This window comes from Colias croceus, chromosome 18, assembly GCF_905220415.1.
Source record: "Colias croceus chromosome 18, ilColCroc2.1".
In the NCBI taxonomy this organism is placed as follows: Eukaryota; Metazoa; Arthropoda; class Insecta; order Lepidoptera; family Pieridae; genus Colias; species Colias croceus.
Genome location: NC_059554.1, coordinates 8511766 through 8525862, shown reverse-complemented (window position 1 = coordinate 8525862; position 14097 = coordinate 8511766). Strand labels below are relative to the sequence as shown.

The 14097-nt window shown below is 36.8% G+C and overlaps 1 protein-coding gene across 1 annotated transcript in view; it reads left to right on the top strand.

Moving 5' to 3' along the window:
• LOC123699551 (hemicentin-2-like) overlaps positions 1-14097 on the top strand; it is a 191975-nt gene that overhangs the window by 176387 nt on the left and 1491 nt on the right. The window contains exons 13-17 of the mRNA XM_045646525.1: positions 1599-1788; positions 6879-7012; positions 8043-8223; positions 10040-10275; positions 11954-12103. Of these exons, the coding sequence (XP_045502481.1) occupies positions 1599-1788; positions 6879-7012; positions 8043-8223; positions 10040-10275; positions 11954-12103 (891 nt within the window). The remainder of the gene's footprint in view (positions 1-1598; positions 1789-6878; positions 7013-8042; positions 8224-10039; positions 10276-11953; positions 12104-14097) is intronic.

The window sequence follows — 14097 nt, the reverse complement described above, 5'->3', positions numbered from 1 at the left end:
TGATCGGATTTTTTGCTTGAAAACACGTGTGTGTGGTGATGTCGTGCCGATCACTTGATATTTGTCCGGGAAGCAGCAGTTGAACAATTTCCATCCATTTCGGATTACATATAAATGTAATGAATAAATCTGGCCGACCATAATGACGAACATATTATGATGTCATTGCATCTTGCGCATATTCACTTGGGCTGCCTATGTATGTCGCCGGTAAAATAATCAATAGACCAACATTTTCTGCATCTTCTTCTGTGCTAATTGCATCGCATAAATGGTTGCAATCTTCAAAACGCAATTTAGCTTGTTTATATTGTTGACGCAGTCGACGAAATCGCATCAAAATATAATTGTCAGAATTTTTACATTTTTATAGAATTTTTTCAATAATTAATCGAACCAACCTTCTTGGTTAGTTTCCCCACCAAAAATACCTTTTAAATTTCTGAAAACACGCGTAAACACAAACATTTCAGGAATTTTTATGTATCTGCTTTTATTGCACTTTTTAAAATTTAATAATTGATTTTAAAATAAATACAAACAATATTAATTCACCCTTTTTACTTTTTAATTATTTTACACAATAATTTTTGAACGCATGAATGTCAAACATTATTTTCCGTATTTGACAGGATTGACAATTAATGATTGACATGTACGAAAATCAAAATTTTCGGAAAATATTTATTCGTCTAGTTTTTGTTGTTTTTATGATTTATTCTTCTATTCTGGGCGGTGACAAATCCAACAAATCCAAAACCATGAAAATTGGTTCAGCAGATCTCGAGTTATAAGTGTTGGAACATACAGACTTTCTTTTATATATATAGATTAACAACTTGAAGAATGATGAATTATTAAAATTATTTTATTATAAGCTGGAAAACACGTTTTTTCCTATTAAAAATGGTTTAATTTGGTCTCGTTTAATTAATACGGATAAGCATCGACCAGTATTATTTCTACGTTTTGTTGTGATTTTGTTTTTCTTGCACTTAAGCTTTAATTAATTAGGAGTTAACAAAAGAGCGGATCGTTCAAAACAAATTAAATCAGTATTATGAAGCGTGTTCTTTGTTATTATCTTGATTCTTTTTTAATATGAAGAGGAATAATTTGTGTTTTTTTATGTCTACATTTTGGAATGTATTCTCACCGATTTCAAAAATTCTTACACTAGCCGAAAGCAACATTTCTACTGAGACCATATTTTATTTTGTTTTTATCGCTGGTCAGTGGAACCGGGGCGAGCGGTTAGTTCTATATGTAAGCGCTATGCTCACGCAGGAGTTTTAATCGCGTCGCGTGTAGCATCATAGCGTTATCCCGTTACTTACACCATCGACTCACGCTCACCTATACTAATATTATAAAGAGGAAAGGTTTGTATGTATGTATACAGTATGTATGGTTTTCACGCATAAACTACTGAACCGATTATAATGAAATTTAGCGCACATATAGAGGGTAACTTGGATTAACACATAGGATAGGTTTTATCCCGGAAATCCCACGGGAACGGAAACTATGCGGGTTTTCCTTTGAAAACGCGGGCGAATAAGTAGTGTAGCATATAAAATGTTGTTATATATGAACAGTTCCGCTGGACGTTCAACAACACGGCGAACAGCAACGAAGTGAGCGACACATACATATCGCGGTCGGGCACGAGCTCCACGGTGACGTACACGCCGCACACGGAGATGGACTACGGCACGCTGCTGTGCTTCGCGCGCAACCGCATCGGCGACCAGCGCGTGCCCTGCGTGTATCACATCATAGCAGCCGGTGAGTGAATAATCTATACTAATATTATAAAGAGGAAAGGTTTGTAATTATGTATGTATGTATGGTTTTCACGCATAAACTACTGGACCGATTTCAAAAATTCTTTCACCAAGCTGCATCTTATTTATTTATTTATTTATTTATTTATTTATTAGGTTTACCAGTAATTGTTACACAAAATAAACAAGTATATATAAAATTAATCTTAAAACTAAGTGTACAATTTAAGGTAGGTAAACACCGCATGCATACATTTAAAATTTTAAAAGGTTTTACACAGGAAACAAAACAAAGAACAAAAAATACATATAAAGATCTTAAACTAAGTGATGCACAAGGTACTTAAATTTATTTAACCTAAGGGAGAACATATCTAGATCTTGAGCAAATTCATTGTAAATTCTACAAAGTCTAGGAATTGGAGAATTGGAACCAAGGACAGTCCTACGTAAGGGGGGAGATAGAAGGTTAATGGGATTTCGGGGATATTTAAAAGGAACTTTAATTTTGAATTTAGATAGCAACGCCGAACAGTTAATATGACCATTTAAAATTTTAAATAAATACATTAAGTCCAATGCGTTTCTTCTTTTATCTAAGTTTTTAATTTTGAAATGAGTTAGACGGTTATTATAACTTCTCAATTCCTTGGATTTTCCGACCGAAAATGCAAGATGTTTTAGAAAACGCTTTTGAATTCGCTCTATTCTGAGACTGTGCACTGCATAGTGAGGTCTCCACACAACAACACAGTACTCCAGTATACTGCGCACCAGCGTATTGAATAATATTATCTTGGTTTCAGCTTTTTGGAACGATTTGGTATTTCTAATAATAAAACCCAAAGATTTTGAAGCCTTTTTAATTACAGCATCAATATGAGGAACAAACGTCAATTTTTTGTCCATAATAACCCCTAAGTCTCTGATAGACTTCTCAACTTGCAAGTGAGAGCCATTCATTCTGTAATTATGGATGATAGGATTCGTCTTCCGTGTGTATGTAATGTATGAACATTTTTTGATATTCAGCTCCATACCATTGCTTTGACACCACGTGTACAAATTATTGATATCATCTTGCAGTAACAGAGCATCATCCGTGCTATTTATAGTCATTGTCAACTTAAGGTCATCGGCAAACATGTATGGAGTCGAGTTAAGGAAAATATTTGGCAGATCATTTATAAAAATGTTGAACAGGACGGGCCCTAGGTGCGAACCTTGCGGCACACCTGAAGTTATATCATATATATCAGACTTATAGCCATCAACAACAACATAGAAATACCTGTTAAGCAAATAGGAGTTGAGCCATTTAAGAAAATGACCTGTGAACCCATATAAAGATAGTTTGTGAATTAGTACACTATGTGAGACTTTGTCAAAGGCTTTGCAAAAGTCCGTATATATGACATCAACTTGCCCATTAGCATCCACAGATTCAATAGTATTTTCTATGAATAGAACTAGGTTAGTACAAGTAGATCTCGCAGTAGTGAAACCGTGTTGGTAATCGGATATATATTTTTCCATGTAACTTTGGACCTTCGGGCATACTATACTTTCAAAAACTTTTGCCAAAGATGAGAGAATTGAAATGGGCCTATAATTACAAACATTATCTTTTGAGTTAGATTTATGGATGGGAACAACCTTTGTTAGCTTCCACTTTTCTGGAAATAATCCAGTGCTAAGTGAAATATTAAATATTCTATAAAGAGGAATAGCTAATTGGTCCGCACATTTCATAAGAAAAATAGGGGGTATGTTATCAGCTCCTGACCCTTTTGAAATATCAAGTTTTTTAAGCTTGGTTATAATAGCATCTTTGTCAATATATAAAGAAGGAAAACATTCAGAATTATTATTTATTAAATTTAAATTGGTGGATGGCATATTTCCGTTAGGAATGTTACTGTTTGGGCTGTACACAGAGTGGAAATAAGAGCCAAACAGATTGCAAATATCCTCTCCAGTTGATGCTGAAGTCACTCCATTTGACATGCATTTTGGATAGGTACTAGATCCGTTTCGCTTAGATTTTATATACGACCAAAAATACTTTGGTTGTTCCGTTATTTTATGTTCCATTCGACTGATATACCATTTATAACATTCCTTGGACAATTTCTCACAACGCTTACTACATAGACGAAGTGCTATTTTATCCATTGGGTTACCATAAAGGTTACATTTTTTAATGTACTTGTTTTTCTCCCGAATACATCTCTCAAGTTTTTTATTAAACCATGGAGGCTTATTGCGTTTTTTTGTTAATATTGTAGGTACAAATTTTTTAATTAAACTATCCATATGCTCATATAGAATATCGACCATCAAGTTAGGATCCCTAAGGTCCTTAAAAAGTTCATGCCAGTTTATCAATCCTAGCTCCTTGTTGATATTCGTATAATCTGCTTTGTTAAAATTAAATCTGACAGATTTGTTTGGTTCTAAGTTGCTATCCAAACTCAAATTCAATGTAATATCTAGTGGGGGATGATAAGGATCAATTTTACACAAACAATCTGTAGCTTCTGTTACAAGACAACTAAGTACATCCACAAAAATCAAGTCCAACAATTTGTTATTTAAGTTACGGACATAATTAATCTGTTTTAAATTATTCAAATGTGTAAAATCTATAAAATCTTGATATAATTTAGGATACGCGTTGGAACAAGAACCATTTAAGTGAGACCAGTCTAAACAGCTCATATTGAAATCCCCAATGAGTATTATATTATGCTCGTCGTTTAATCTTTCAGTAACAGAATTAAAATTATCCATAAAATGATCGAGAATTGGTTTTTGTACAGGTGGCGGTAAATATACCACACAAAATGTTATTTTAAATCTAACAGTAATATTAATTGAAACCCATAAGTCCTCACAGTCACTCTTAAAATTTACTCAGCAACATAGGTTTTATCCCGGAAATCCCACGGGAACGGGAACTACGCGGGTTTTTCTTTGAGAACGCGGGCGAGGCCGCAGACGGATTGCTAGTAAACAATAACTTTATTTTCCAAAATTTTAGATATATTATGTAAAATTGAAAACTCTAGTGGAACACTAGAAGCAGCAACGCTGTGTAGCTCACTGCATACAACGAAGTGAGTGACACGTTCATATCTAGTACAAGCTAAGTACAAGCTACAAATTAGCTACGTACAAACTACGCACTTGCTACGTACTAGCTGCGCACTAGCTACGTACTAGCTCCGTATTAGCATGACATACAGATAGAACCAGTAGGGAAACTTCATACAAACATTCGAAATGGCTCACGCACACAAGCAAGCGTTTTTACGAGAATCGTAAGGGTACCTATTATGACAATTGACAGATATAAAAATACCCTTGCCTTTGTGAGCCATTTCTAACGTTTGTATGAAGTTTTCCTACTGGTTGTATCTATATATTGTGGTTTATGCGTTGCGGAAAATGCGTGAATATGTCCGGGAAAAGCGTGGAAAATGCCTGGAAAATCTCCAGAAAATGCCAGGAAAATGTCCGGGAAATGCCCGGAAAATTCCCGGAAAATGCCTGGGAAATACCCGGAAAATGCGTGAAAATGTCCGGGAAAATACCTGGAAAATCCCAGGAAAATGCCAGGAAAATGTCCGGAAAATATCTGGGAAATGTCCGGAAAATTCCCGGAAAATATCCGGAAAATGCGTGGGAAATTCCCGGAAAATGCCTGGGAATTTCCCGGGAAATATACCGAAAATGGCTGGGAAATGCGTGAAAATGCCTGGAAAATGTCCGGAAAATATCTGGGATATGCCTGGAAAATATCTGGAAAATGCCTGGGATATGCTTGGAAAATGCCTGGGAAATTCCCGGAAAATGCCTGAAAATGCCTGGGAAATGCTTGGAAAATCCCCGGAAATGCCTGGGAAATTCCCGGAAAATGCCCGAAAATGCCTAGGAAATGTCCGGAAAATCCGTGAAAATGCTCTCTTCGATATGAAACTAACATGCCTGGCAAATCTCCGGAAAAAGCCAGGAAAATGCCAGGGAAATGTCCGGGAAATGTCTGGGAAATACCCGGAAAATTCCCGGAAAATATCCGGAAAATGCGTGGGAAATCCCCGGAAAATGCCTGGGAATTTCCCGGAAAATATACCGAAAATGCCTGGGAAATGCGTGAAAATGTCCGGGAAAAGCGTGGAAAATGCCTGGAAAATCCCCGGAAATGCCTGGAAAATGTCCGGAAAATATCTGGGATATGCCTGGAAAATATCTGGAAAATGCCTGGGAAATGCTTGGAAAATTCCTGGGAAATGCTTGGAAAATCCCCGGAAAATGCCTGGGAAATTCCCGGAAAATATCTGGGAAATGCCCGGAAAATTCCCGGAAAATACCTGGAAAATCCGTGAAAATGCTCTCTTCGATATGAAACTAACACTAATATGTGTGATTGTAGCTTACTTCACTGCTATCCAACTAATATTTAGAACCTCGTTTTCTAACCACAATTTCTATATCTGTAGCTAACATAAGTTTTTTTTTAATATACCAAATGCTTGCCAAGCAATACAAAAAAGTTATTTTTAAATCACACCAACTGAATGGGATTTGAAATTTGACACATGGACCGGTTTCCTGGTTTCCTCATATCCTATTACTTTTTATCCCGAATCCTTATAATTTTCCCCTGGGATCGTATAAAATTCCTTCTAGAACACGATAATACTTATACGTATGTATGTGAAAATGGACAGTGAATTCGAACTTTCGCTGATCCGTTTTCCTCTTGTAATAGGTTTTTACGCGTTCGCTGTTATCAAATTGATTTCTTATTATAACTCAAACATTTTATTGCCTAATAAGTCACGAAGAATTTTGTTAAGTTAGAAATAAGTTAGACGATAAAAGTCAATCTAATTCTATATTTGTAACAGGATGGATAACATATTTTGGGACTTGTCCAATTAATTCGATTGTTGAAGGTTTAATTGAAAATAAATAATAAAACTACTCAAATGTTTACTATATGAAAATTCATAAATATTTTTGCAAAATCTGAAAAATAAATATCATTAATTTTCTAGTACTTTAATATATTTTTTTTTTGTCTAGGTCGACCGGACCAGGTCCACAACTGCACAGTCGTGAACGCTTCTCTAACATCATTCGGTGTTCGATGCTCGGAAGGGTTCAATGGTGGCATGCCGCAGTCCTTTCTTCTAGAAGTTAGAGAAATTGTAACACAGGTTGTAACACTTTTTTATTATTATTGATTTACAAATAACATTGGTAAATTATTTAAATTCTATATAACAATATTCAATTTTAACACTGTTATTTTAAATTTTAATCGTTTAAGAATTAATTAACTTGACTTGCAATTTTGTGTCATACGAAGATGTCTATTTTTTCTATAGTGTGATTTCCTGCAGATCTAAAACTAAAACATCTTATACATGTTTATCTGGCAAAAATCTACAATGTACGGTAGGATTTTGTAGTGAGTGAATAGTTATAAACACACACACACACACGTACATACACATATATTACACTTAAAACAACACAGCCTTACACAATATTCTAAATTCACACAGGAGCTAGCTAACGTCTCCATCGCAATCCCCGCTTCAGTACATATACACAACCGTACATACACAATAAAAAAAAATTCAAAAAAAATTCTTTATTTGGAACATATTATAAACAAATTTTACATAAACTTAAATTACGATGACATTCGTAAAAGTATAAGAGCTGTGGTACGGATGCCAACATACAATTTAAAACACACACACATCTTCTCTAATAATATCACGTTACATACTCCTGGATATTGGCCTCAACACAGCAGGAGCTAGTAGCCAACGAGTTGAGCGCCGTTCCCACACACACAATATATATTCAAAAAAACACCCATCTAAACTATGATATATAAAAAAGCTAGATACGTTACCCGCTCTCTATTTTGGCAAGAAAAAACTCAGCTAAGTGCCCGAGTTTCACTTAGTCACGCACCATTCAGCGTCGTGGCTGGACGTTCTTTTTATATTTTAATCGGCAGTTGTTATTACGAAGTACATGAGTGAGACATGTATTATGTCTCGTGCGTGAGAGTGAAAGAGAGAACAACTGTATTGGTGATAATGCGTTAGTAAGTAGGTATTTTTAATTACGCTGTTTTTTAGTGCAATGATGTTGGCGTATGCCGCGTCTACTAGTATAATAGGTCATTGCATCTAAAGCACAATATCTCATATAATACGTTCCACACAGGAGCTAGTAGCGAACGTATCGAGCGCTGTCCCACGCTTCACGGCGGCGGGCCTGTCGGCGGGCCGCACGTACGCGGCGGCCGTGCTCGCCTTCAACGCGAAGGGCCGCGCCGAGCCCGTGCCGCTAAGGGTCGCTACACTGCGCCCGCCTGAGAAGCACCATGTGCATGATAAGAGCTTGGGTGAGATAGCTTCTGTTTGTAGTATACACATTATAAGGCTTCTGTTTAATTATGTTAATTTTTGTGTGACCACTATAAAAAATAATATAATTTTAAAACGTAAGGGAACGCTATAGCTATGCTGGCTGTGTATAACTAGGAATATAGTTTAAAAATAATATTTTTACAGTGAAACTTCTTGAGGCGCGTTAAGAGTAAAATTTCAAGGTCACGTCACGTTATGGAGTAAGGCAACGATTTTGGTAGATTTGAATCTTGCCAAAGAAGTTTCACTTCTGACACGTGTGCTCGGCATACACGCTTTTTTAAAATAGTTTTCATCCTTTGAGCAAACGATAATTTACTTAATCGATGTATGCAAAATTATTGATCCACTGCACAAGCAGGACAAAAGTTTGAGTATCAACACGACTACTTACACACTACTTTAGCCAAGAATATGTTTAACAACTTACCCGTCAAGAGCCAGAATAAAGGACTCAGCGTAACTTAATATTGTACATAACAAATAATTTTGAACACAAAGTAATGAGATACGTGGTACGTGCATGACAAGTGCTCGAGTAAAGTGATTTATTGTTGTGGACTACCGATGTGTCTTGAGACATTTAAACACGTATTTTTATATTTTATGTGTCCACGGGTATGAACGATAAAAGCTTAGATTTCAGGGTAATTTATAACTTTTCACTAGAATGTAAGAGCTGATACAGTAGAGAGAAAATATTCTGTTTTATTTTATTACTTGTATAGTCAGGAATACGACAGAAAAGAAGCTCGAGAAATAAAAAAAATATCGCAAATTCTATTACCAATAAACATTTACAAGCCTTAGAATGCTGCCCCGTTTAAAACGGACCATAATATCATGTGGTCTTAAATATATACATTATACATACATTCGATTAAATTTACAGGTATTATTCAGTAATGTCCCATCCATCTTCCACAAGTCTCAACTCATTGTATATCTAAAACTTAAAAATGACAATTACAATCACTGTTTCAAAACTTTTGTAACAAAATTATCTCATTCAACTGTTTATTCATCCATAAACTAAATTATTATTCGAGCTCCTACTATATTATTACGCTTCTAAAATTTTGACTGGATTCCTGTGACTGTTGCCAAGAGTTTCGTTTTTATGATGTAATTTCAAACTTGGCGAAATATATTTTGCACAATGACGTCAAAATTTGTACAGTGTAGAATAATTTACGTGTCAAAATAAGTGTAACAATGTTCGTGACGATAATGTTTCATATGAAAATACATTATTTTCAATCGAATATCTCTCCTTCTCGTCCTTAAATAAGTTAAAGACACTTACGACGGAAAAGGACATCCCACGTCAGCTAATTTCATGTGCTTTCTTGTAACTGTAAAAAGCGATTTATTACTAACTTGCGAAGAACTACCCTTGTCTTTTTCCATCCATACTAATATTATAAATGCGAAAGTAACTCTGTCCGTCTGTCTGTTACTCAATCACGCCTTAACTACTGAACCAATTTGCATGAAATTTGGTATAAAGATGTTTTGATACCCGAGAAAGTAAAGGCTACTTTTTACCCCGAGATATAGGATAGGTTTTATCCCGGAAATCCCACGGGAACGGGAACTATGCGGGTTTTTTTTACTGCGCGGGCGAAGCTGCGGGTGGAAAGCTCCTTAAAACATGTACATAAATACTAGTGATATGAAAAAAAAATATCTTTTTCTCTTTTATTGTCTATTTTGCTATCGTTTATAAGATACATTTGTTTGTATATCTGTATGAAGTGTCTCCTTATACTCATATTATGTCACACACAGACCTCCCGCGCACCGCATTCCAACTATCTGGCGCAATGTCCGCCGCAGTAGGTGGAGGTGGGGCACTCATCATCCTAGTCCTTGCACTAGCGGTGGGCGCGAGACTTCGTTGCGGACAACGCAAACCACGTGCACCGCTAGCACCTGCGTCACCGGATAAGTTGCGGGATAAGGAAGATAGTGAGACGGATGATCGCAACCCGGATATTATACCCGCTGATACGGAACATTTACAGGTCAGTTGTGTTGGTAGGGAGGAATTGGTAGTTATATCACCGCAGTAGATAGGGGCGCTAGTCATCCTAGTACAAGCACTAACGGTGGACGCAAGACATCGCTACGGGCACCGCTAGCACCTGCGTCACCGGATAAGTTGCGGGATATGGAAGATAGTGAGACGGATGATCGTAATCCGGATATTATACCAGCTGATACGGAGCATTTACAGGTCAGTTGTGTTGGTAGGAAGGACTTACAGGTGATTATGTTGCCTGGGTAGATGGTAAAGAGGAATAGGTATGTTACTATAGTAGGGACGGGATGCTTTTGCACTAGCGGTGGGCGCACGACTCCGCTGTGGACAACACAAGCCACGCCCATCGTTAGCACCTGCGTCACCGGATAAACGGATAAGGAAGATAGTGAAACGGATGATCGCAACCCGGATATTTTAACCGCTGATATGGAATATGTACATTTATTTAGTTAGGCATGTCGCTGTAGTTGGCGGAGGAAAGGCTTTCATCCTCGTATTCTTTAATATATTTTGATATAATCTTCTTCTAATATATAAAAATCAATGCCACTTTTCGTTGTAATTCCATAACTCGAGAACGGCTGAACCGATTTCGATAATTCTTTTTTTATTATATTCCTTGAAGTACGAGGATGGTTCTTATGTAGAGAAAACGTTAATATGTACCACGGGCGAAGCCGGGGCGGACCGCTAGTATTTAATATATTTTGATACTCCCTGATATAAAGCATTTGCAGGTGAGTTGTTGTGTGATAGGGAGGACTTGCAGGGTGTGTGCGTAACCGTTGATATGCATATTTATAGGGTAAAATGGAAGATGGAAATTTTGTAGCCATTTAAACGAATCACTTGAAGGAATGGGTTACTGAGTAAATCGTACCAAATTATACGAATATTGAAATTGTCATATCTAGATAAACTTCCAGACTCAGTTTAGAAAAAGCAACACAAATTACAGTACCCACTCATACAGAACAACAGAGAGTTTAGTTTCTCTGTTATAATAATATAAAGTACCCTATAACTATTAAATCCTACAAGCAGAACAATAGCATTTAGAACTATTCAAGATATGAGTAAATTATCTGTACTTCCTTTATTCCTCAGATGCAACTAGTTAATCATTAGCTTACCTAGAACAATGCAAGTTAGAATTACATACATTGACTTAATATGACCTATTCAGTGTTCGTACCTGGGCATGCATTGTTTACTTACATATTCACTGTCTTACACTTACATATTAGTCGTACTTTAACATTTTAAACTAGATTTCCATCTCAGTCTATTGTTTTCTTTATTTCTTAACTAATTGTGCCGCGTGGTTTCACCCGCGTGGCCCCAGCCTGTTGGTCTTAGGGTGATGATAGCTATAGAAAGATGATAGCCTTCCTCGATAAATGGGCTATCTAACACCGAAAGAATATTTCAAATCGAACCAGTAGTCCCCGAGGTTATCACGTTCAAACAAACAAACTCATATCAGCTTTATTAATATTAGTATAGATTTATTTTTATTTATTTTAAACTATTAGATATAATTACGCTACGAACAACAGGAGTTGAGTCACGGGGGTGAAACTGCGCGGAGCAGCTAGTAAATAATAAATAGCGCGTATTCCATAGAAATAAAACACACCAAAACCTAATCCCCTTAGATGGAATACTACCGCCAGCAGCAAGTGTCCACAATCTCCCCCCCGCCCGGTGCGCGCGCGCCGCGCGGCTCGGTGGCCGGCGTGCGCGCGCTGCCCGCGTACTGCGCACTGCGCACCACCACACCCACACCCATGCAGGGGGATACCTCGGTGAGATACTATTGTTGAACGTAACTTATGATTTAATATTTTTTGGATGAATAGTTTTCACTATTTCCTGTCAAAACATGCTATAGGTAGTGCCACAAACTTGTCTGACCCGGTGACGGTGTCACTGATGTCGATTTCTTTTTTATATAAACATGAAAAGTCTGTGAAAATGTGACATTTCAAACTACTATATTACTATATTATTATGTTAACTGTTGATATTGATATTGCTTTATAAATGAGAAATTCTAAAGATATAGGTATTTATAAAAAAGATGTCTTTAGATTCTTTAACATTTTTTTTTTTTTTGATAGATCTGTTTTCTTATATTTTGAGTAAATAATTAATTAGTGTTCTTTATTACTTGTATGTTGTGTATATCAAGATAATTATACAGGGTTATTTGTAAAACACCGGCAACCTCGCAGGACAAGATAGCTAACATCATAAGTAACAACATTTGTTCTACGACTTTTGGCATAACGCTATAAATTATTTTTAAATGATTTTTTAAGCTTTTATTGTACTCTCCTAACATTTGTAAGTCTATGTTCTATTCATTATCGAAAGGACGATGCGACGCCCCCTTCCCCCTCTCGTTCGCTTCTTGTTTACGTAATTTTTGGGATGCGCGTAGAGTTTATAATATTCAAACGGAAAATTAAATGAATATTTATTTTTGTATGAAAATAAAATCTAACAAATTATCAAAAGTCGTAGAACAAATGTTGTTTCTTATGCTGTTAGCTATCTTGTCCTGCGAGGTTGCTGGTGTTTTACAAGTAACCCTGTATATTCTTTGAAGAAATTTGTTTAAAAAAACTCGTATTTTATTGTTTGAACATATAGGGGAGGGGGGGGCATAGCGGGGCCACGGGGCATAGCGGGGCAAGCCTTACGTAGCTCGAAACGAACGCTGTGCGAACTGTCAAACGGCTCGCTTTGATTGGTCGTTAATCGGCGCGTGACCTCCATATGCGAACCACGCCATTTCGGTACGCGTTTGTGTGATGTAAACAAAAATATCAAAACCAGTGTTTTTCTTAAAATTTTTAGTGAAATTGAACAGTAATCCTTTCTAAAACGTACTTATGTACTGTGGTGTGTTATAGTTTATTATGAATCAGTTCCCTTTCGGTTCTCTTAATCAACAAGCACAAGGTCATTGAATCAAAGGTAAGATGCCGTCAGTTTGTGTTTAATTTTAAACGAGCTGGTGGGGCATAGTGGGGTATGGTGCCTGGGGCAAAGTGGGGCACCCCTTTTTTATTATAGAAAAGTGCCCCACTTTGCCCCGTTTTAAACACTTCTAAGTTGTAACATATTTATTTTTTACGTTTTTAGCCAACATGGTCCGCACATATAAGAGGAAGACTGAACAGCATTCATGGTCTGTGGAAGCTATGAAACAAGCTGTATACAGTGTTGTGTCCGGAGAAATGGGCTACAGAAAAGCAGCAAATATGCACAACGTACCACAAACCACTCCAAGAAATTTTGACCGGTAACATAAGACACCACCATCGCAAATACTACAACAGGATAGTAATATACAAACCCCACCTAAGCAACCTTCTCCACAGCCTGGTTGTTCTTGGATGGTCGATAGGCCCTCGAGTTTTACAACAACTCCAGAACAAATAATGCCAGTGCCTAAGGAGAACAGAACAGGCAAAAGAGTTAGTAAGCAACGAGGGAAAACAGCAATCATCACAGAATCGCCGTACAAAAACGAGCTTCTAGCCATAAAAAAGGCCGCAGAACTAAAAGAACAGAAAAAGAGGTTAGCTAAAGATTTGAAATTGAAATCCATCAAACAGAAGAAGAGAAAGATTGTCAAAAATAAAGGCAGCAAAAGCTCTGCAGAAGAAGATGCTGAATGCGTCTATTGTGATTACTTGTGGTCAGATGTGTGATCAACCGAGGGATGGATACGTTGTCTAAAATGTTCTCGATGGGCACACTACTCTTGTGCTGGAGAGGATGAAAAAGA